The following is a 21,727-nucleotide window of genomic DNA, read 5'->3' as shown; positions in this document are numbered from 1 at the left end:
CGTGAAAGTCTTGCCATTGAAAAGGCATCAGATTATGCAAAGCGAACAGCTCTTGCGCGGTCCTCATTGATAGGCACTTCTTCCTCCACTTCAAAGTCACCCATGCCAGACTCGTTGAATTCAGACACTATACTAAAATCAGAATACTTGCTCCAAACCAACAACAACAATCAAACTCACTGATGTCAAGGGCCATTTTCTTCGCGGCTCGCCGTCTGCTCGTTGTGGTACTGGTTTTGGAGCTAACGCTCGGGATTGAGTGGATGCTCTGCGCATCGGCAGCCTGTTCCGGCGCGTGAAGTGTAGTCGAAGAACCAGCTAGAACTGACACTGGAGCCACAGGAACGGGCGTGGACGCCTGAGCTTCAAGCCTAACCTTCTCAGCTTCCGTCAACATTTTCTTTTCCTTCTCTTGCGGAGCAGGGATAGCAAACTTCGGAATGCTAGGCGGCGCGACTGTTGGTGGCGGAAGCTTGGCAGGGATAGGTTGGTTGAGTCTGGCGGGTGACAGGGAAGTTTCCGAAGCTTGTCGCAAGTTGGAGCCACGGGTAGGAGGGGTGTACAACCCGAGATCCAAACGATCAAGTCGACCACGGATCTCTTCAGGGAGAAGCATGGGGGATTCCTCCTTGGCAGCTTCCTGCTTGTCCTCTTCGACAATGCTAGCAGGGGCACGGGACGGTGTAGGAGCCTCGGGCAAGCTCTCCTTTCGAGGAGGGCGGCCGATAGGGGAAGAAACCGAGTTCCTGACTGGTGTACCGGTATTACCGCTTTGGTAGGACGTGGGTCTGCTCTTGATGGAGTGGGAAGGGGTGAGACGCTGCATGTTGAGAGCGAGTGCAAGGTCGTCACCTCGGGCTGAACCAGTGGAAAATGCTTCCCGAATGGCGTGGCCGTGACCTTCCTTCTCCGCACTATCCCATCGTTTAGCTCACAAACAAAAACGACATTAGTAGCCACGACCATGACGTACCGAATAACAACAGCGATAGACTTGATTTGCTGTATCCACTCTCTCAGTTGCTCCCTAGACATCTCGTCAGTGACATGACAACCCACAAAAAAATTGAAAACTCACGCATTCCTCATCTCGACAATCCATTCCACGCCCTCACCCTCCCTTTCTTCACCTTTCCCATATCCAAAACCAATACGCATAACAAACTTCCTCTCCCCATTAGTTTCTTCCCAGAAACCAGCTGTACTGTCCGCTTTCAACATCATTCTTTCCAACTCTACTTGAGGCTGAGGAGGGGAAGGTTTTATCGGAGAAGTCGACGATTTGAGGGATGATCGAGGAGTCGTGGTGGGGATGGAAAAGAGATGCAGATGAGCAGTCGTTTTAGCGGCATCCGTTTCCGACTCAGAAGTGATGACATGGGCCGCTTCAGGATTGGGTGAACCGACAGGGGTGTTTCCGCCAATCTTGAAGCTGGTTAATATCATCTGCTGGCTGATCCACACGGGTCTTTTTGAAGAAGGCGAGCTGCCGTTTCCAAGCCCGCCAGCAAGGTTCCTGAGTGAACTACTTCTTTCCTTCTCGATAGAAGAACTGTCTGTGCGTCGGATGACAGTAGCGGAGAGAATTTGGATATTTTCCAGTGATGAAGCGGTGGTGGGGAAAGAAGGTAAAAGAATGGAAGTGAGTGCAGGGCTGAGAAATGGGGAAGGAGCTCTGGAGGACAGAGTTGATGGGCTGCTAAGTGGGATAGTTTCCTTAGTCGCCGGAGCTTCGGGGAATTTTTCGAGGATCATTTTGTGGTTGGAAGCAGCAGGTTGACGGTCGGTATTGGCATATGATGGAGGCTGAGATGGCGTAACAGAAGAGACGGAAGCGTGTTTAGAATGCAGTGATTCCTCCTTCTCTGTCCTCGACTTTGTGCCAGGTGCATTCGTCGGCGTAAGGTGGTGGTATACGGAAGACATTGTAGTGTCTGTCCTTCTCGATGAATAGGTTGATAGTGACAAATCGATAGAGGGTTGCATGGCTGACAACACGTTATTAACTAGTGATCCAGCACATTCTGAAAGTCAAACTTACAGTACTCGCCGGTGGAAAAGCTGTCGATACTGTGTACCTGTTTGAGCTTGTCCAACTTCTCTCTCTGCCTTGTAGCGAAGAGGGGACTCTGTTCAGACTCCTTCTTCATGCCTAGGCCTTTCAGAGCGTTTCTGAATCCACCTTTCTTTCTCGATGAGGTGGTGCTTCCAGACGTAAGACTCGGCAGACTAGGTGTTGACCCGCCACTGGCACTTCCTGCATTGTAGTATGCGCCGCCTGAAGTAAGGTCCAAGACTGATTCCATTTGGGGGTCCAGCACAATGGACGCAGAAGCAAGGCTACGCCCTTCCTTGCTCTTCTTCTCCTTCTTATGACTTGTGTCTCTCATCTCCCTTGTACTGTGCTGTGGATGCGCTGATGCTAAGACGCTGCCCTCCGCGCTCTTCTTCTTACCGGAAAGCTTAAACCTGCTCTTTCTATCCTTGTCTGCCTTTGCATTTGACGGAGGATTAGGAGCGGTAGCAGGTAACGCAATCTCGCCAACGTCTGCAATAAGGTCCTCGTCTGACCCGAAGGAGAGCTCGTCTTCGATGCCTAAACCTGTTGAGGGCTGCTGAGTGCGGGGCATTTGCTGTCGTACTGAGTGTGGTGTTGAGGAAGATGTCAAAGACTATTACAGGTTTTTGTGTTGCGGGAGCGGCGGGATGGCGATGGGCGCTGAGCAGTGGACGATGGGAGGAAGAAATGTCTTGGGCGCAGAAAGAAGCTCGGGTGGGGGAATGTTCGCAGAAGAGGGCTGATGCACAGGAACTGATTGATGGACTGATGCTTTTGGCTGGTCTATGATTGCTGATGTTAACTTTGCGAAACATCAAACATCCAGATGTGGTATGCACCCCTGGAAACTGCAAAAATAATCTTCTCCAACAGAAAAAGGGTCGAGCAGCAAGGAGGGCACTTTTGCTCTCCTGCATACACTCCGCCAGAGCGCAGACTGGGCTATGCAGAGGCACGTCGATCTGTCGAAATCTGTCGCTTGCCCAGATTTTATCAGCAAAGCGGGAAATGGAAGGGAACGAGGGAGGGAGAGCGGGGGAAAGCGTCTAACGAAAAGTGAAACCAGAAATGTGATCCAGGTTTCGGGTGCCCCTGCCCTGTTCTCGGATACCGGATGTCGGCGTGGATCTCCATCTCGCATCCACCCACCATCCTTTTTTCCGTGCACTTCTCGTTCATCCTCTGATGCATATTTCAGCTTGACCTCTTTTTTTGCTCCCTTTCGTCCATAGGGCCCATAGGAAGCCGCGACCTCGAGCGTTTACCATTCATCACATGTTGTCAACAAAATCATAGATAGACAGCAGAGAATACTTAATCCCCTACGTACTGCATGCCATGCATGCTACTAGTAGCAGCAGCGTCGGATGATACAGCAGAATAAATTATTAGTAGTCGCCCATGCAGTACTCTGGTTTCTTTCTGATATTTCCAGCAGCTTCCACTTCTTCATCTTTGTAGCTTATCGTACATAAAGGGCGGGCTTACTCTCATAGCTTTTTGCCCTGGCAATGTTTTAACTGGCCTACTACAGCTTATAAGTACCAATAATCTTCACACTCTCTCCGTCGTTTTTTATTCACCAATCTTTCCCGTGCGTCCCCCGCTTTCGTCATCCTATGGTTCCTTGACAGCCCTACTAGGGAATCTCTTAAAAAATCAAAAACTCCGCACATCATGCTGTGCCTTCCATGTGTCATGCATTTTCTTCCAGATTTTTTGCGGCAGGGGTCACAGATCACCCAACATCCTGCACCTTGCGTTCCGAACGGCGATTGTTTCCGAAGCAATGATCTCTTCTGTTCTTCTCCTGTTGACTTTTCCATCTTTCGTTCTCTTGAATTGCCTAATCCCTTGCTGCGCGAGGCTTCACAGAAGGATTACCGATTAAAGCCCAGAAGCTGTTGCGTTCGCTACGAACAAAACGCAGATGTCATGTTATGTAGCGAGTAATATATAATAACAACAACAGATCGTCGTCGGATGGAACGAGTCCTGTCCTCTGTGAATTAGTTGCCCGGAAAAACATGTCTGTCCCTTCTTCCTTGCTTGCATGTCCATGTTCACCTTTGTCTTCTTTTTGAAAAAAAAAAAAACTTCAAAAACTCTGCTAACTTTTCATCACTGTTCCGGGCATCGGCCCGGCTACATTTCATCTCATAGGCAACCCAAATATCCTCCTGTCGTTTTCGTTCGTACAACTTTTTACTCTTCTCCTTACATCTTCTTTCCTTCTTCTTCTTCATTACTTCATTCTTCATTTATTAGCAAGCATTATCATTCCTTATCGTTTACCCTTTGTTGCTAATGTATTCCTCATTCCTCAAGGTCCGCGGATTGAATCAATCAGCCTCCGTGATACAGGAGGCCGGAATCCAAGATTGGGGTCAATGGATACCAGGAGCCAGGAGGAGAGTCCAGAAAGCGATCGAGCGAGGGCAAAACCCAAAAAAGGGGCTTCGGATAAAAGGGGGGTCTCTATTACGTATCGCGTGTCCTTGCGGTGGCGACCGCCGCTTCATCAATTATTATGTATCGTCACCGTCATCACATCGCGCCAGCCACTCCGGTAAGCAGCGGGCGATACGAAGAAATAAAAGCGATCGATCATTTGATGACGAAAAGATCACTGGTGGAGGTAAGAGATTGGATGTGAGACTTGATATAACTATTATTTCTGAACATCATCATCCCAGAACAATTTACATACACTGTGCTATTATCATCTTCCAACGCTCTATCATACGGAACGAAGTTGAGCGACGACGCATCATGTTCGCTCCAAGCGATCAACAGATCACCGACCCAATCCAAGTTATCGGGCCTTCACTATTACTTCAGGTTTTCTACTCTCTTCCGCTTCGAGATCTTCTCAACTGCTCTCTTGTCAGCACGACTTGGTATACTCTCATTGACAATCATTCCACATCCATCTTTCGGGATCTCGCATCTGATATTGTGTCCGACAAAAGACGCCTTCAGTTTCTCAAATCTTTAGGACAAGATGAAGTAAGAGATCCCACATTGTATAATGCTAGCTTCATTAAGGCCGGTACACTTGGATCCGATAAAAAGATAAGCTGGAGAGGAATTTGCAGAGATGCTGCGGTGACGGAAAGAAATTGGAAATATGGGCGAGCTAAGCCAGGGTGGTTGACACCGGGACGTAATACTGTATGGAGGATGAAAGTAGATCCCGAAGAGAATGTTCTCTACACTGTTAGTAGGCTAGGTGAGCACATGGTTAATCTATCAAAAGAAGAGAAAGCCTACTGATGATGAAGAAGACGGCATTCAGTGTTCCTCAGCAGACGTGGAAGGTAATTCTAACCTGCTTTTTGAATACACCGACGTTGCCCCGTACTCCCATATGGAGTTCGTTAGTGGTTTCGTTGTCTTCAACATAGGACTTGCCAACGCGCTCGAAGTCCACATCACCCCCTCTGCCATGCGTCGTCTTACGCCAGAACAAAGACAAGCCATTCCCCCGCCTTCAATTTCGGAGACGTACGGTTCAGATTACTCGTTCACTCAGGATGATGATGATGCGTATAGAAGCGCCCAGGCATCCACAGATATTCCGTATAGGGGTCATTTGACATACTACAAGACCCTTCGTCCTGCGACAGAGTGCTGGGCCTTCAGAGCTCGAATGGATAACGAGGGCCAGGAGGGAGAGAGACCAGTATTAGGTACCGCAGGGAGGGAAGCAATATATCTTTTCGGTCTGGCCGACGATAGGGTTGAGACTATTCGAATTAGACATCAACATGTCGATCGGGACATCAGTGTGAGTTTGATTGCTTTTCTACTTGGTAGACACTGAGAATGTCTAATGATCTCCGGTAGTATATTGAGTTTGATGACGACTACGTCTTCATCTGCGGTCCAGTGGCAATGCACGTCTACTCCCGCCAGACTAAGCAACTGCTCAACTCCTTCCCCACTTCGTATCTCCGCGACCTTGACGCTCAAGTCCAAGCGGTGTACGAGCTGCCTGAGAGTAATGAAATCCAACGCCTCCCTTCCGCGTTTGAAGGGGCTACAAGGGTCTCAGAAATTTTGGTGAAAGGGCTTTGGAGGCAAGACTCTGCTTTTGAGAATGCCGAGAGGCTCATCAGTGAAAGGATGTTACTTGCAAATGGTGGATTCTCGGCGTGAGTTGCCTGTATCCCCGACAGTCTTATGTCTGATATTGTATGACAGTTGCCATTTTACTTCGAGTGACTTGTTTTGCGCCAATAAGTATAGTGTTCTCTTCGTGGTGAGAGACTATAAATCAGTGTTCTCCATTGTAGATAAGAGGGAACGGAGCGAAGCATTATCGCGGAATTTGCTAGCCATTAGGTTCAAGAGCCCAATCAACCAGCTCTATACTAATGGAGAACGGGTGGTGTTCAATACAGTGGGTCCGCCATACAACATCATGTCATAATTTATTTACTCATTGCCTTTCCAGACGTCTGAGGTCTACCTCCTCGACGCCTCATCCTTACCTCCACCGCCTTACAATTTGTCATCGTCCTATTTCGCTGACGGAATCTGGCCCAGCATACGCATTCTCTCTCTTCTTGACGTCCATACCAATGGGCTAAAGCATTCATCCTGTCTTCAAATGGACGACACAAAGATCTACTTGGTATATTGGGCCCTGGGTGAGCAAGATGGCGGCGGAATCGTGTACGACGACGGTCAAGCGCATTTACCACCAGCGCACGCGACAGCAGATTTTGGAATGTGTATCAAAACTTGGGATTTCGGCCATGTTGATTATTAACAATTCTTGTAATATCAAATGAACATGCAGACTGACATTGTATGGCTAACTAAATGATCCTTGCGATTCGAAGCCTGTTTTTTCGTTGGCAACATCCCAATCGAGACTCCAAAATTTGATTGCAAAGCATCCTACTGGTCAGATCTGAAATGGGTAAATGCCATTGGTTTTTTCACGGCTATTGCAATGCAAGTCTTCTTTTATAATAGTGACCTCCTGACGGAAAATCCTAGTCTTGCTCAAACCGAATCATGTATCAATGCAACAATATGCATGTCACTAAGGGCCCCCTTTTTGCCCCCCACCATGATTAGCGACTAATGCACATGTAAAACAGACAGATCCATGCTCCCCTGAGTTCATTTGGCGTTGGTCGGACAATTATCCTAGAAGTATTGGTCTGGAAAAAAACATCAGGCAGTGCCAGACCCGCTGCAACTAGTTATTCCGCGCGTAAGCACTTGTCATATAGCGATCAAAATACACTTAATACTCACTCGCAGGAGCTGACTTTCTCTTTTGCCTGGTTGGGGCAGCTGTCGCATGCACACTCGCCAGGCGGACAAGAGCAGGCCGCGCCAGATCCACCGCACCTGTATGGAATTCGATTAGCATCTGTTCAATAGCTGACGTCGTTCTCTAAAACGGCTTCATCATCGACCATTGCCAGCGCCTCTGCCTTTATATATGACGACTGGCTGCCCTTCGTCGCAACCAGCTCGACGAGTACGCTCGCTCGTTGTAAGACTAGGAAAAGCACTTACCCGCAAGTGCTCACGCTCTTGGCCTTTTTAGAGCATTTGTCACAGGCACATTGACCGGGAGGACATGTGCAAGCCTCACCAGATCCATTGCAGCTATGGTAGAAATGCCGTCAACCCATCTATTTACATGCGATCTGATGAGGACTACATACCCGCAAGTGCTGACCTTTTCCTTGTCGCCACAGCTGAAAGTAGGAGACCAAGGTGAGCTGAGAAATAAATTTAACTGATTGACACTCACTTGCAAGCGCCAGACTCGGAAGTCTTGGTGGAATTTGGGCAGGCTTCGCATTCGCATTTACCCTTCTGGCAAGTGCACTTATCTTGAGCCTCGCTGGTACTGCACCATGTACATTAGCCTTGGAGAGCTTTTGAAAGATGCGTGTGATGAATTGCGCTTACGAGCAGCAAGCAATGTTCTTTTCAAGGGAGCAGTTGCAACTGCAGGGACGACAGTTTGTGAGCTGCTGTTTAATAGGATAACAGGGGAAGCGACGGCGGGACTCACGCCATGATTGTAGTTTGTTTGAGTTGTATATCGATGTAGATGTGTTCTCTGAAAGTCTTAAGTGATTGCAGATGTGAATTTTAGACGGCTGCTGGATGGCTGTTTATATAGGCAGCAGGTGGCAACGTCTGTTGTCGAAAATGCGGTAATTGTGCTTTGGTGACGTACAGAATGCAGATAATTGTGAAAGGAGCGACTTGGCGCATCAGGCACAATGCCTTCAAAGATATGAGATAGATATGCGCTTCGGAATAAAAAAATAGACAGATTGTCACGTGGCCCCACCATCCGAAAGGTCATACCGTTTTTTGAGCAAAAATCGCCGATTTTCATGTAATAAGCTTAATTAGTACTCAATCAAAAAATGGCAAAGGATAAAATCAGCCTCCCGACTTTTTGTCTGATGTCATGATGCGGAAACTTCTCGTGACTCGCCACCATCCTAAGTCCACTCTTGATTCACAGCCAAATCGTCGCTTTTCTGAGAACTGGTGAACATGAAAATTGGTGCGACTTCCAAATAATTCGAAATGCTTCGGCCCTCGTGCCCCGAACAGGGCGTTATTCTCTCATCCCGAAATGACTGTTCCCAAAGAAACTCGATTACGTAAGGCAATATTCACTCGGGGGAGGAGTCGCAGCTTTTCATCAGCGATTTTCGCCCTCGCTGTTCTCATCTCTCCACATGCAATACTCGCTAGTCTCGCATACACAATTGCTTTTCGACCTACCACAGAGCATGATCTACAAGGGACATCATTGCTATATACTCGTCCTAGTTTGAGGGTTGTCGATGGGCTCTTACATCGCCCTCCCATAGAATGGACAGACATACCTATTTTTTCACTGTGAACCTCATGACGACGACGCACTTGGAAGACCTGGCTTCCTCTATCCTATGTACCCAGATTTTAATGCATTAGACGCAATCTGAGAAAAACATCTATTCTGCACTTATGGTTCTCTACTACAGGTATCTACCTTGAAGCAGATAGTTAGGGAGGAGAGACCAATGGTGTAGCTATGGAGTAGCTAGAGGGTCTTCGAAATGGTGAGAAGTGACTCGTATTTTTGCTCTGAGTGACAACAGCCAATGAAGTTGACTGATTTATGCTTGCACACGCAAGTTAGGAGTTCTGTTCTGATCCAATCATAGCTACTGTTGGTCCCCCACCTTGATAAGTAAAAGAAACTTGGATGACTAGGAAATGCTACTGTATCTTGCCACGGCAGAATCAGGAGGAAGACCACCGCTTGTTTGCGCCGGCTTGTCTAACAAAAAAAGACTTACTGGTGGCAAGCAGGCCGGCTTCTGTCGAACAATGTCTATTGGTACGTAAACGAACTATGATCAAGTTCTGCATTAAAAACGCCTGTAAAGGCAGCAGGCGGATTTTTGTGCGTCTCTGGGATTTGGTAGAAGCTTGTTTTTGGTGACGAAACAGGGACCGGAATAAAAGAAGATTGGTAGGCGTACCTGGGGAATATCTCACCTAACCCGCACAGCGAGCTTCACTGCAGCCTTCGTCCATCTCCGTCACCATCACTTCTCCCAAAGCATTGATAGAACCAGAGGCGCCCACCAATATGCGTTCTTTTTTGGACCTTACCCACTTTCGCGTCCCTTCCCTTGCGTCCGGCCATGCTGTCTCCAATTTCCTCCGAGAGAGCGATTAGCCTTGACCAGCTTGCCATCTACTCTATACCACTGGTCGAACGTTCCACGACACCTCAGTTTGCCGATAAGGAGTCTCAAAGCATAACCTCATTGGAGAAACTTGAGCCAGTCTACCACCTCATCCTTCACGAGCTACTATCTCTAGTGGTACCGACATTGACCCTCGTCCTATCGCAGTTATGTCTATGAGATCACTTCGCGACCTCTATATTGCCATGTCATTGCAAGCAAGAGCCTTTTGAGAGGGCTAGAGTCAACAAACAATAGTTGCCTGCCAAAATCCAAAGCTCTTGGGTACGTAGAGACCTTACGCATCGAGGACATGCCTGCCATGTGGCACATCGCTCTTCTGTCCAGTGGTACGTATGGCCTCATTTTAAAAAAAGAAAAAGACATTGAACTACTAAGTAGTTCCATAGGAGCTTCCTATCGTATCAGGTGCAAACAAATAGTGTAGCTAAGACTTGAGACATGCTCAGGAATATTCTAGGTGGAATCCCTGTGTATCAACATCATTGTTGTAGCATACACGAGTTTGGCTTTCTTATCTATTCATAACGACTGCTGTTGATAACAAGATAAAATAATAAATAGCAAAGGAATGTATAGGATACACAGTTTAGCGGATTGCCATAGCGCCATCCACACAGTATCAACTTTCCTTTTGCTCTTAAGACTATGGCCAAGAAGGTAAACATCAGAATTACAGTTGGCTCAAAAATACTATGCCGAGAGAGCTCACTTTCGGGGTCACATCCACAAAATAATGATCGTCCAATCTAGAGAACTCATCAGGGCCACAGTAGGTCTCGATAACACAGCCTTCGGCTACCTGCTCCATCAACTGGTCAAGGAAGTTCCAATAGTGCCATTGGTGATCCTCTTGCCCATCTTTGACTTCAAGAAGCCCTCCAGCCACTGTCCAAGCTAATTTGACCAATTTAACTTTAGGGAAGACACGACGATACGCTCGGGGAAGCTTGGACAGTCGAGTATTGGAGAGGGAAACGACGAGCCAATAGGAAGCCAACTCATCAATGATGAGGGTGTTGGTGAAAGACAAGTTCTGAAGTTTGCGCTTGTACCCCTCGTCTTGAGAGTCTAGTCCCTTGAAAAGTCCAGGGCTAGCCATAACAGCTCCAGAATATTTTGGGCCAAGATATCGCGGAGCCCATTTTTCATACAACCCCTTGGACAATGTAATGATTTTTATTCCCTCTTCGCTGTCGACGAGATTCTCAAAAATGGTGTACCATACAGAGTGAAGTTTTGTGATGTTAGTCAGAGTACAGGGAGAAATCTTTGGGCTCAATTCGATTCTTTCCTCGGTCGCTTGGTCATAGTAGTCGTTGGTTGAGAGGTATTGAAAAAGAGATTGAAATCGAGACGGGATTGGTCCTATGTCTGCAGAGCTGTGATTATGAACGACTTGGATAACCGAGTGTAAGTGAATCCGAAGGTTATTACCAGATAAAACATCTCTGGGAATGTGGCCGGTGATTACTGTGGTCATACTGCCGAAGGCCTCCCAATCGGGGATATTTTGAGCCAAATGGCGAAGGGTGTAGGCTAGAGTTGTTGAAATATTGTTGTAGGTGAACGATGAATATGAGTAATGGGTGGATGAAAAAATTCGACCAAATTCTTATACACTTGTTTAACACGTCCTACGCCAACGAAAGCGGATATAGGGAAAGAAATGAAACCTTGCGGAAAACCGCTGGTAATGGAGGGCACCTAATACCACGAAGCCTTCTCCTTCTCGCGACATCCCTATACCCGCCTACAGATTAAAAAGGATGGGTTGGCGAGTATGGACAGGGGGTCGTAGAATAACAGATATACGCGGCGGTACGTAAAAGGACTGGATAGAAGAAGAAGAAGACCGGTGGCTCCGTCTTCGGCCGGGTAATAGTACACATCTATTTCCTGCTAGTATCAGCATTTTCTTCGTACCGGTGCTCCACGAACGTTTGTCGGTCCTCGGTCGCCTGTGATGGTTTGTTTTTTCTCCGGGGGGAAGCGATGCAGTGTGCAGCGGATAAAGGGTACCGGAGATCTGGAGGGTAATAACAAAGGAGGAACAAGCCGCAGGTTATCTCCCGGTATACCGACCTAAAAGGGACGATTCGATGACGACATAGATTAGATTTAGGCACGGATGCCACCTCCGTTCGCAGTCCGGTAACGGCCTTTTTGTGCCCTTTATTTTGTTTGTTTGTTTTTAGATGATCAGAAGGATGCCGAAAGAAGTTGGCGAAGGTCAGTCACCTTGCCGCCGTTCATCCTATGCTTGTCAAGAAGGACAAGCTGCCAGGATGTTTTTTCACTGCTAAGCGCTTAACAAGGGTACAGATTTCCTATTATCATCATCACCTGACTGTCATATAATCGGAACTATTGAATAGCGGCGCACAACAATAATCCCAGTAAAGAGATGAGAGAACTCTTTCGAGCCATCCTTATTCGTGCAGTCTGACCGACTAGGAACTGTTAATACGAAACATGAAAAAAGACATAATAAATGAGAATGTCTAGCGCCTCCTGCCTATCAGTCGCCAAGCGTGGATGCTTCTTCTTGGAAGAAGTCGACGGACGTATGGCAAGCACGGACCTGTCAGGCAGCCGGGGGTTCGTTTCGGCCAAAGTATCATTTCGATTCGAAACACACCGGCTTGATCGACTCACGATCATCTGTGCGGTCGACGAAGGACCAAGGATACGTGGGTGGGGTTGATGAAGGAAGCTGTGGGATCTGGAAGACTTGTGCACATGCATTCGCCCTCCTTCTATTCCGATGATCAATCATCAGACCGGCTATCATAATGCGGATGGAGATGACATGAATTAGAATGGCAATGAGGCACGATGGACTATCCACTGCATCGTTCGTCTTCCTCGCTCTATCAGCTCCTCTAGCAACTCAACAGGAGAATGAGCATATATAGAGACTTCCAACTGGCTAAACTCTCAAGAAAGCATTTCAATGCGTTAACCACCTTCTTAACAGAGGAATAATCTTTTTATCATTATGAGACTACAGAGAAGTCTAATGCCACGCGCTACTGAATAGAAGGGGCGTTTGTCTCGACCGTCTTCATCAGTATCGGAGGTTTCATTGGTGAGCATTCTCAAAATGTTTCGAACGTGGACAACCACTCATTCGTTCAGCCTTACCTTTTATTCTTCGCTTCATAGGTTTTTTATGTCCTTATCCAGTTCAGTCTCTATCGCTCTATTCTTTGACATCAAATGTCATTACGCCGTCGGAGACCACTGGAGGGATATCACTGTGGGCATCAAAATATCAGGCGGCATATCAAGCGGATGTATGTGGTACAATCGAGAAAAGTACGAAGGATTCTACATTATCCACTTTTTGATGCTAAGCACAAACAAACTTTGTACAACTGGCATACCGTGGAAACCTGACTTGAACTTCCTTCACATCCTACCTATAGACCGTCAAACCGACAGCATCAACATGTTCTACGTCATGTATGCCGAGTCGATGGTTTTTATACACGTGGTCACCGTTCTCTTAGCAGGGGCAACGCTGTTTATGGCTCTCGACGTGGTGAAGGACTTCGGAAAGGCAGAAAAAACCTTCTTTTTGCCAGATCCACATATACGCTTATACATTGTATGGTCCAGAAATCATTATGCTACTACCTCGTCACAACCTTACTTGCTTGGGTCGCCTGTGGGATAGTCGGCATGTACGCGGAACAGATCAAAAGCCAAGCGCAAATCAGTCATTTCCCATGGACCTTCAGTTGGGGAGCCGCGCTTTACATCTTGATAGCCAGCAGCTGCATTGGAAGTGGTGTAACTTGGGATGCCGAACTTTATTAATTTGACTAGATTATGTTGGTTGAAATCTCACTGGACACTTTTCCTGCACGGATAACAGATGACCACTTTTTCTAGATGCTAGGGCTTGGGTCATAGGACATTACAAATACAAGCTCTTCTCTGAGTAACGTGCGAAAAGATTACAGATATTGCTGACAATGTATGTATTTCTATTGATCTACAAGTTGATAAATATATGGTGATCAGATGCAACAAGGTTCTCCTTGAAGAGGGGCTCCGGTGAAGGGTTACTGACAGTTACCGAGACACATAGAAGGTGATGACTCTTGCTTTACTGTTGGCGTTTTGCCCCTCCAGCTCCAGCTTCCGTCCCTAGCTTTCTCTTCTTGACTCTGAATATCCCACCTCCATCTGCACCTGCACCACCAAAAAAGTCGACCTTCTCCTTGCTTTTCTCGTTCTCCAACTTTGGTGCCTCAAAATTCTTCACTTGGGGCTTGCGGATCTCTTTGAACTCCTTTTTCTTCCTATCACCATCTATTCTGAATCTTTCAGAAGGTTGAGGAGAGCTGGTGCCGGTCCGGCCAGACAAGTGCGCGGGAAGAGCTGCACGCATTTGAGAATATTGAGAAGTGGGAAACGAGCCAGATATAGGGGATGACAATGGATGTTGTAATTGTTTACGGCTCTTGGGAATTGATGATATGCGGTCTAAAGAGTTTCTCAGGGATTTCGGAGGCGGGAGGCGGCTTTGAGGCGGGGATGGAGCAGGAGGGTAGCCAGTGGACGAAGTACTCGCGCTTCCACTGGGCAGGAAAGGGTTCTTGAAAAGTTGACTTGAAGCAACTCGTTGAGCATGTGTTTGCGTCTGCGCAGGAGGCACATAACGTCCCGAAGCGTGAGTAAGGGCTATCCTAGCCCTTTGAGCTTCAGCTCGAGCTTTTGCGATGGCACTAGCGGCACCAGCTGTCCTCGAAGACGCTGCAGAAGTGGCGTAAGTATTTAGTCTTAGGAATATAATGTGAGCTTACATGAGGATCCAATACTCGAACCGCCTCTTCCTCTGCCTCTACTCCGTCTTTTATCCGGCACAACACGGTCCAACACCACTATGCTCTTCGACTTCTTCTCTTCTTCCAATTGCTTGTACCGTGCCGCCACACGATCAGCTGCTTGAAGTTGGCGCTCTGCAGCATCTTCTTTTGCTTTCTATGAGCGAAAAATGGTCAGTCATTTATATATTTGGGACAGGAATACTCGCACCTTATACATCTTCCTCCATCCAGTCGTTCTAGGCTCCCCCTGTCGTTCACGGCATCGCTCATGGAAAAGGCGATAGTCCTGTAACATGAACAACTCATATAGCCAGTCTGTGTCCTTCTTGATATGCTATGCAAAGTATTAAGTCAGTTTCAGACGTAAGGGCTAGAAATCGACTGTAGACGTACAGGAGAATTTGCCTCGATTTCGGCCAGCTGCTCCATTGGAACTTCATCGATGAAAGGCTTCACAAGGGAATACTCAAGATCTCCTATATCCCAGATTCGGCCCGAGTTTGCTTGCACGACTTGAATCAAGTCAGCTTCAATTTGGTCTCCGACCCTTTGCTCTGCAAGACGTACCGCCCATGGCAATATTCTTCAACGATCTCACTCCAAATTTCGGAGGTTCTTCTTTCCCCTTCTTTTTCAAATTCCTCAGCTCCTGTAGTCTCGCTTCACCATCATTCCTTCCGGAAACTGCTGATCTGCTAATGTGAGGATAAACTTGCTGTCTTGTTCGCTGTGTTGCAGGTCTAGATATCGATGCAATAGGGAGCGTAGTAGGAGTAGCGATCGGGACGGAGGGATTGACATTTTCCAGGGTGAAAGGGTCTGTAGTATCATATTCTCCCTCAGACCCGAAAAGATCTTCTTCTTCAGCGTATTCGAGAGGATCGGGCATTGAAGTATAAAAAGGTTGAATGGATTGTAAAACCTGAAAAGGAGAGATTGGTGGAGCTGTGAGAACGATGCTATAACGGCGATGCAGGGTATGTGTAATGATAATGGAGAGTTATCCAGAATCTTGGGTAGCTGGGTGTCTTTCTGGTGGTTATTAGGTTGATATATGACTTGCTGGATCGCTCTACACTCTTCCGCTTTCGAGCAATGGCTATTCACTTCTTTCTATTCACTTCTTTCGAACAGACATCTGTCTATTGATTTTTATTAACGAACGACGACAACCACCAACGTTGCAATAAGTGGCAAAACTCACCTAAAGGTGACGTCATAACTTTCTCCACCCCCATCGAACGGAAATGCACGAGGAGGAAACAGAACGGACTGGCGGACTGGATATATTCAAGGAATACGTGGAAAGCAGGACAATAACAAGGCATTCATATAAAGCTCGAATGACCTCCGAATGTGATGCAAAAGATTGACATTGCGATATATACATATGACAGTACATCATCCATGACTCGTTGATACCCCCATCTTACACACGCGCTTCTTCGTCGGCGGCATCTTGCCAACTGCTGGAACTCCCGCTACCACTCTCTCCTTCACTTGGACCTTTCCCCTTACCCTTATCTTTTGTTCCCACAGTTTCCTCTCCATCTTTAAAGGTCTCAGGCTCAGACTCAGGCTCATCCTTGTACTCTGTCTTGGGCCCTACCTCATTCGGCTCGTCATCCTCTAAGAAACCATCATGATACCTCAATGCAGTCCTCTCATCCAAATCCTCCTCCTCTTCATCACTCGGACCATCTCCAAAGGCATCATACAAATCTTTCGTTCCTTGACTCTCACTCTTGCTCTTGCCAAACTTCCTCCTGCCTCTCTCAAGGAGACTCATCTGCACGTCATCAACAGGCTCGTAAGCACCGCGAGCTCCTTGACCGTTGTTGGAGAGACCAAAGAGGTTGCGTTTCTGTCGTCGGGCACGGATGAAGAAAAAGGCACCAATAGCAGCACCAGAGAGGATGATAATGGCACCTGCGCCTGCAAGCCATGTAGAGGATGAAGCGAGGTTGGAAATACCGCTGAAGAACCCTTCGTCGGCATCGGCATCTGTGGGGCTGGTTGGCTCCGCGACATTTCCAGCGTTACCAGTCGTGCTTGTGGGTTGAGGATGGGCTGTAGCAGATCCGAGTCCTGGCTGGGTCGCTTCACCAGAAGCCTCACCATGATCCCCAGGAAGGAGTGCCGTAGGTTTGGGCTTTTGGCTGACAGTAGTACTGGGGTTGGAACCTGTTTGCTCTTCATCCGGTTGACCTTCTTCTGCGGGTGCCCAGAGTTTGGCAAGGGCAGGATCAACAGATTCTCCCCACAACTGAAGTGACCATGCGACGAAACGGCCGGTTTTGTCGGGGTTGACTTGGTCTTTGACTTTGATGGTCCATGTACCTACCGGGTTCTCATCCCTACATTTCATCAGATCCATTTGGTCTCACTCAAAAACGCATTAAAACATACCAATGCTTCAAAGACATAAATTTCCAGCCAGGGAAACCACTATCTGCATTGTCAAACCTCCTCTGCCTGCACAAGACACTAACCACCCCATTGGGACTGGTAAGCTCCACCTCAACATCACCCCTCCTCTGATGGTCTATCCAAACCCTAACGGTGACATGCTCCAGTCTCTCAAAGTTGGCATCAAAAAGCATAGACTGAGTGACTTCATACGTGGAGATAACACCATCTTCTGTAATGAAAGATCCACTGGGCTCGACCACAGGCGGCGGGTTGGAGGTCTCCTCGTCAGAGCTTGTGGGGCCGTCGGCAGCTTCGTCTTGACGTCTGGTGACATCGGCAGGCGAAGTGGTAGGAAGATAAACCGATGGAGAGTCATACCACGTTTGGGGCTTGACGAGTTGCCATTTTTCAGCAGCTTCAACGAACAAACCTGCGTCAAGCTTTCCATAACCATCTGCAGAATGATATCAGCACATGTGCGTTATGTAGAAAGGAACTTGCATTTATAGCTGAAATGTCTTCCAGCAGCAGTTAGCTCCCAAGCTGGATCATCAGGGTTGAAGAAAACAGCATGCCGCACGGCAAGATGTTGAATGTCTCGCCAAGTAAGGTCGGGGCGCACGGAAAGGGCGAGAGCGAAGACTCCAACAGCGAGAGGTGCAGCCGCAGAAGTTCCGCCATGGCTGTGTGAGCACTTATCCTTTCCAACGTCTGTTGTATGCTACAGAGAAAGTCAATTGAGCGCAAAGGACAGACACAATGACCCACAATGTGATCTCCACTGCCTGAAGAAGGCGCAACCACCATCATGGCTGCACACATCTCTGAATAGTAAGGATGTAATCCTTTTCTATCTACCGCTCCAACAGTGACAGAGAAAATAGAGTTCGTATATCCGTCAAAATTACACTGATCGTCTGATCCACCACCGTTGCCAGCAGCGAACACGAAAACCGATCCTTTACCGTCTCGTCCCTTTTGAACACCGTTCACCATCGCCTTGAGGATCAAACCATCAGGGGCTTCCATTGACCTCCCATCGTCGGGAGGACCCCATGAGCAAGAATAAATGTCGTTGAGTTGATAGGCATAATTGAGAGCAGCTGCTTCGTCGGCATCGGATATTGGAGCCGAAAGGATACGGACACCGGCGATTTTGCTATCATATGCTACGCCGACTCCACACACGTCGTTGGGAACAGCAGCAATCTCGCCAGCACATCTAGTACCATGTTGGTCGTCTTTGAGGCGAGGAATCGGAAGCTCAGTGTGGTCGTTGAAGTCGTAAGATCCTTCAGCGAACTGCATAGAGCCAGTGAGTTTAACTAAATCAGCTCAGCGAGCGATGACGCACGAAATTATCCTTCAAATCTTTGCTCTCTACATCCAGTCCATCGTCTATGATCACCACGTGAACACCCTCACCAGTAATACCCCTCCCCCAAAGGCCAGTGACATTGAGCTCGATGTCCTTCATCTGGGTATTGATGAGATGCCATTGCTGATCGAGCATAGGGTCTGCCAAATGCAGCTCATTTTGGGCATATAAAAGCTCTGTTCTATCGTCTCTTGAATGAGGGGAACGAGGAGAATATGATTTATGTCGCTTGGCACGTTGCTTGAGTGACAAGGGCGTGAGGGATTTCTTGCCAAGACTTGAAGGCAATGCTTCCCATCGCTTCAATATTGGATCATGAGAAACACTTCTTTTTGTTATTGACGCATGCTCTGGTGTCCACCCTTCAGTCCTGACAAGCCAATGCCCGTCCAACTCTCCTATACGTTCCACCAGCTCGACGCCTAAAGATTTTGAGAGTTGCAGCGCGGCTGCTGGTGATATTGATGGGTCGAGCTCCAAGGCGTAATAAGCGTGCGTATCGTAGGACCTTGGTTGAGGTCTTTGCAGGGCGAGCGATGGAGGCACTATGAGCGCCAGAAGAATCCCCCAAAGGGATAATAAGGTGCGCATTTTGCAGAAGTTACAGATGCGATCTGAATTGGAAATGTAAATACAAATGTAAATAAATACTTGATATTCACCTGCTGCTCTGCCTGGAACTTGGCTGCGGCGGGGCCGGCGGGGTGGTGACCTACCGTGGGAATATACAGGTCATTGCGTAACGACTTCCTCTTTAGATAGGTATTCGACAACGCGCACGTCGTTCGTTCGTTGTGATCCCAAGCTTAAGACATTTTTGCAGCTTATTTCTTTTAAAGAAAATAAACGAAATGGGCGTACAAATCGACGGAGAGGCCCTCGACACCCTCCTAAAACGATTATCATCCTCCTCCTATTTATCCATCGACGACATCGCCCTCTTGGCCGATGCACTTGTACCTTCATCTCCACGGTTGGCCCGGGCAACGGCGTATCTTTGTCTTTCAAAAGCTTGCAGTGATCTCGATTCCAAGCAGACCGACGGAAAAGCAATTTACGATGCTATCTTCCCTTTCATCAATTCAATCTTCCACAAATCCGTGCCAAAAATACAAGAGATAGAAAACGACGAGGACGCCGTGGAGATAATGGCGCCCGAAATCTGTGTGCCAGCCGTTTACCTTCTTACAGCACTCTTTCCTATCGCCCCTTCAGCCTCTGCATCTTTATTAACGGGAAAGATTGGGGATGAAGGTGATTCATTGGGTATACTACTAGAGCTTGCAGAATTACCGTCGCCTCTTCAACCAGCACTGGCTGAGCTTTTTGTCGCTGCGGCTGATAGCAAGCAAGGGCGTGACCTTGTTTTGACCAGAGGAATGGAATGGCTGAAGGGAGGCGTAAAATATGAAGAAGGTAGCGGAGATGTGACAGCTCTTTGCGCTGCAGTACTGAGTAAGTTGTCAGGCAGTAGTGATGCGGATCAGGGGAAACCGCCATCTGAGGGTCAGGGAATAGAGTCTATCACTGCCTCAAATGCCGACCGTGAAGAGCTGGCGAAGAAGATGATGGCTTTTGTGGAGGATTCCTCAAGCAATTACGCAGCTTTACAATCGATCATTGAAGGTCTTGCTGTTCTGTCCCTCCGACCGCGAGTCAAAGTCCTTCTTTCATCTTCTCCAAAATTCCTCAAATCGCTTATCGATTTGTCTCCTGTACCTGGTCGGAAGGGCGGATCCCTCCCTGTAACTCCTCGGGGCATGATTGACGCTGACAACGACGCTAAGCTGTTCGAATCGGTCGAAACAAGCTTCTGCTACGGCCTCGCCAGTATACTAGTAAACATCACAAGCCCGAAGCCTATACTTTCAGAACAAGACCAAGAAATGGAAAAGTTGCGAAAAATGGCGATTTCCGCCGACAAGAGCAAGCTGAATGAGCAGGATGAGGACGCTGAGCTGGACAGCAACTTGGAAGTTCTCAAGCGAGTCAAGGCGGTACTGGCAGCTGGGTGCGTCAATGCTTTGAGTGGGCTAATCCGGGCAGACAGTAGACTGGTGAAAGAGGCTATTGGGAGGCTGTGTAGGAACCTTGTGGATTCGCCAGATGAGGAGAAAGACCGGAAGGAATGGATGAGAAGAAGGGTTTTATTCGTGAAAGACGGTGGTTTCAAAGTACTATCAATCGTGCTGAGAGACCTCTTGGCGATGGCAACGGTTAAACCTTCTACCAAAGCCTCAGATACTACTCTATCTCCTGCCAATCCTGCCACTATCGATATTATGCCCGCCTGTCAAGCTTTGGCGAAGCTTGTTGTCACTACCGATCCAGCCACTCTGTTCCCTCCTCCATATCAGGTTACAGCGCTCAATGCTCTTACCCCCCTTTACCACCTTCTCATTCATCCTGATTCTCTCCTCATCCAGCGATTCGAAGCTCTTATGGCTCTCACCAACATTACATCCATCGATCCTACGATCTCAGCCAAACTTATCAAAGCTAGTATTAAACCACTCAAAGTCGAAAGCCTATTCAGGACATCTTATAGTAGTGAGGAGGTGCGAGTGATCACCAAGGTTGAAGAGATGATGCTGGATGATAATGAGCTTGTCAGAAGGGCTGCAGTACAGCTAGTCTGCAACCTTACGTCCTCGCAAACTGGCTACGATTACTTTTCAGGAGAAGACTCTACCACAACACCTTCTCGTGCGAGATCGTTGCTAAATATATTGGTAGTCTTGACTTGCATTGATGATGTGCCAACTCAATCCGCGGCAGGAGGAGCGCTTGCAATGCTCACCGAATCGCCGATTGCGTGCAAGTACATTCTCATGGGTGACATCCATTCGTCTTCATCAGCTGATCAGACACCCCCGAGATCTCCTTGGTCACGAATCTGCGGCCTGCTCGAAACTGCGCCCGAGGTGGAATACGATGAAAGGACCGAACCTATACCGATAATATCATCTACGCCTTCACAGCCCAACGCAGAGCTCGTGCACCGTGGTGTTATCATCCTGTACAACCTTCTAGAGTACGTGGTCGGTCTACCAGGGAAAGAGCGAGAGGCAGAGAAGAAAAGGATTGAAGCGGATGGGGTGCAGAATGTATTGTTTGGGGTGTTAAAGGTAGTGAAGGATATGGGTGACGAAATGATCCAGCCGGTGGTCTTTAGTTTGAAAATGATGCGGGAGAATTTGAAATGTAAGATTCCAGTGTAAAGGCTGATATCTAGTTGCTGATATGGCTTTAGGCGCTCATTAATCCACAAGAGTAGAAA

General features: G+C 47.7%; 6 protein-coding genes across 6 annotated transcripts; 2 read left to right on the top strand and 4 right to left on the bottom strand.

Moving 5' to 3' along the window:
* Positions 1 to 32: 32 nt before the first annotated feature.
* On the bottom strand, positions 33 to 2,630 carry CNBL1100 (hypothetical protein; the record flags this gene model as incomplete). Its single annotated transcript, XM_767402.1, has 5 exons — positions 33 to 127; positions 181 to 914; positions 974 to 1,027; positions 1,079 to 1,988; positions 2,042 to 2,630. The coding sequence occupies 5 exons, from the start codon at positions 2,628 to 2,630 to the stop codon at positions 33 to 35; spliced, it is 2,382 nt and encodes a 793-aa protein (XP_772495.1).
* A 2,201-nt stretch (positions 2,631 to 4,831) lies between these two features.
* On the top strand, positions 4,832 to 6,836 carry CNBL1090 (hypothetical protein; the record flags this gene model as incomplete). The annotated part of the gene is made up of 5 exons (XM_767401.1): positions 4,832 to 5,278; positions 5,319 to 5,849; positions 5,909 to 6,216; positions 6,266 to 6,464; positions 6,519 to 6,836. 5 exons carry the CDS (start codon positions 4,832 to 4,834, stop codon positions 6,834 to 6,836), a joined length of 1,803 nt encoding a protein of 600 aa, XP_772494.1.
* Positions 6,837 to 7,249: 413 nt separating this feature from the next.
* CNBL1080 (hypothetical protein) lies at positions 7,250 to 8,113 on the bottom strand (the record flags this gene model as incomplete). Its single annotated transcript, XM_767400.1, has 7 exons — positions 7,250 to 7,274; positions 7,334 to 7,429; positions 7,601 to 7,693; positions 7,753 to 7,785; positions 7,842 to 7,940; positions 8,003 to 8,041; positions 8,109 to 8,113. The coding sequence occupies 7 exons, from the start codon at positions 8,111 to 8,113 to the stop codon at positions 7,250 to 7,252; spliced, it is 390 nt and encodes a 129-aa protein (XP_772493.1).
* A 5,820-nt stretch (positions 8,114 to 13,933) lies between these two features.
* On the bottom strand, positions 13,934 to 15,546 carry CNBL1070 (hypothetical protein; the record flags this gene model as incomplete). The annotated part of the gene is made up of 5 exons (XM_767399.1): positions 13,934 to 14,583; positions 14,634 to 14,811; positions 14,866 to 14,991; positions 15,051 to 15,169; positions 15,225 to 15,546. The coding sequence occupies 5 exons, from the start codon at positions 15,544 to 15,546 to the stop codon at positions 13,934 to 13,936; spliced, it is 1,395 nt and encodes a 464-aa protein (XP_772492.1).
* A 540-nt stretch (positions 15,547 to 16,086) lies between these two features.
* On the bottom strand, positions 16,087 to 19,038 carry CNBL1060 (hypothetical protein; the record flags this gene model as incomplete). Its single annotated transcript, XM_767398.1, has 5 exons — positions 16,087 to 17,014; positions 17,067 to 17,523; positions 17,571 to 17,790; positions 17,838 to 18,371; positions 18,424 to 19,038. 5 exons carry the CDS (start codon positions 19,036 to 19,038, stop codon positions 16,087 to 16,089), a joined length of 2,754 nt encoding a protein of 917 aa, XP_772491.1.
* Positions 19,039 to 19,298: 260 nt separating this feature from the next.
* Positions 19,299 to 21,711, top strand: CNBL1050 (hypothetical protein; the record flags this gene model as incomplete). The annotated part of the gene is made up of 2 exons (XM_767397.1): positions 19,299 to 21,651; positions 21,701 to 21,711. 2 exons carry the CDS (start codon positions 19,299 to 19,301, stop codon positions 21,709 to 21,711), a joined length of 2,364 nt encoding a protein of 787 aa, XP_772490.1.
* Between the last annotated feature and the right edge of the window lie 16 nt (positions 21,712 to 21,727).

This window comes from Cryptococcus neoformans, chromosome 12, assembly GCF_000149385.1.
Source record: "Cryptococcus neoformans var. neoformans B-3501A chromosome 12, whole genome shotgun sequence".
NCBI classification, from domain to species: Eukaryota; Fungi; Basidiomycota; class Tremellomycetes; order Tremellales; family Cryptococcaceae; genus Cryptococcus; species Cryptococcus deneoformans.
This window is presented reverse-complemented; position numbering and strand designations above follow the sequence as displayed.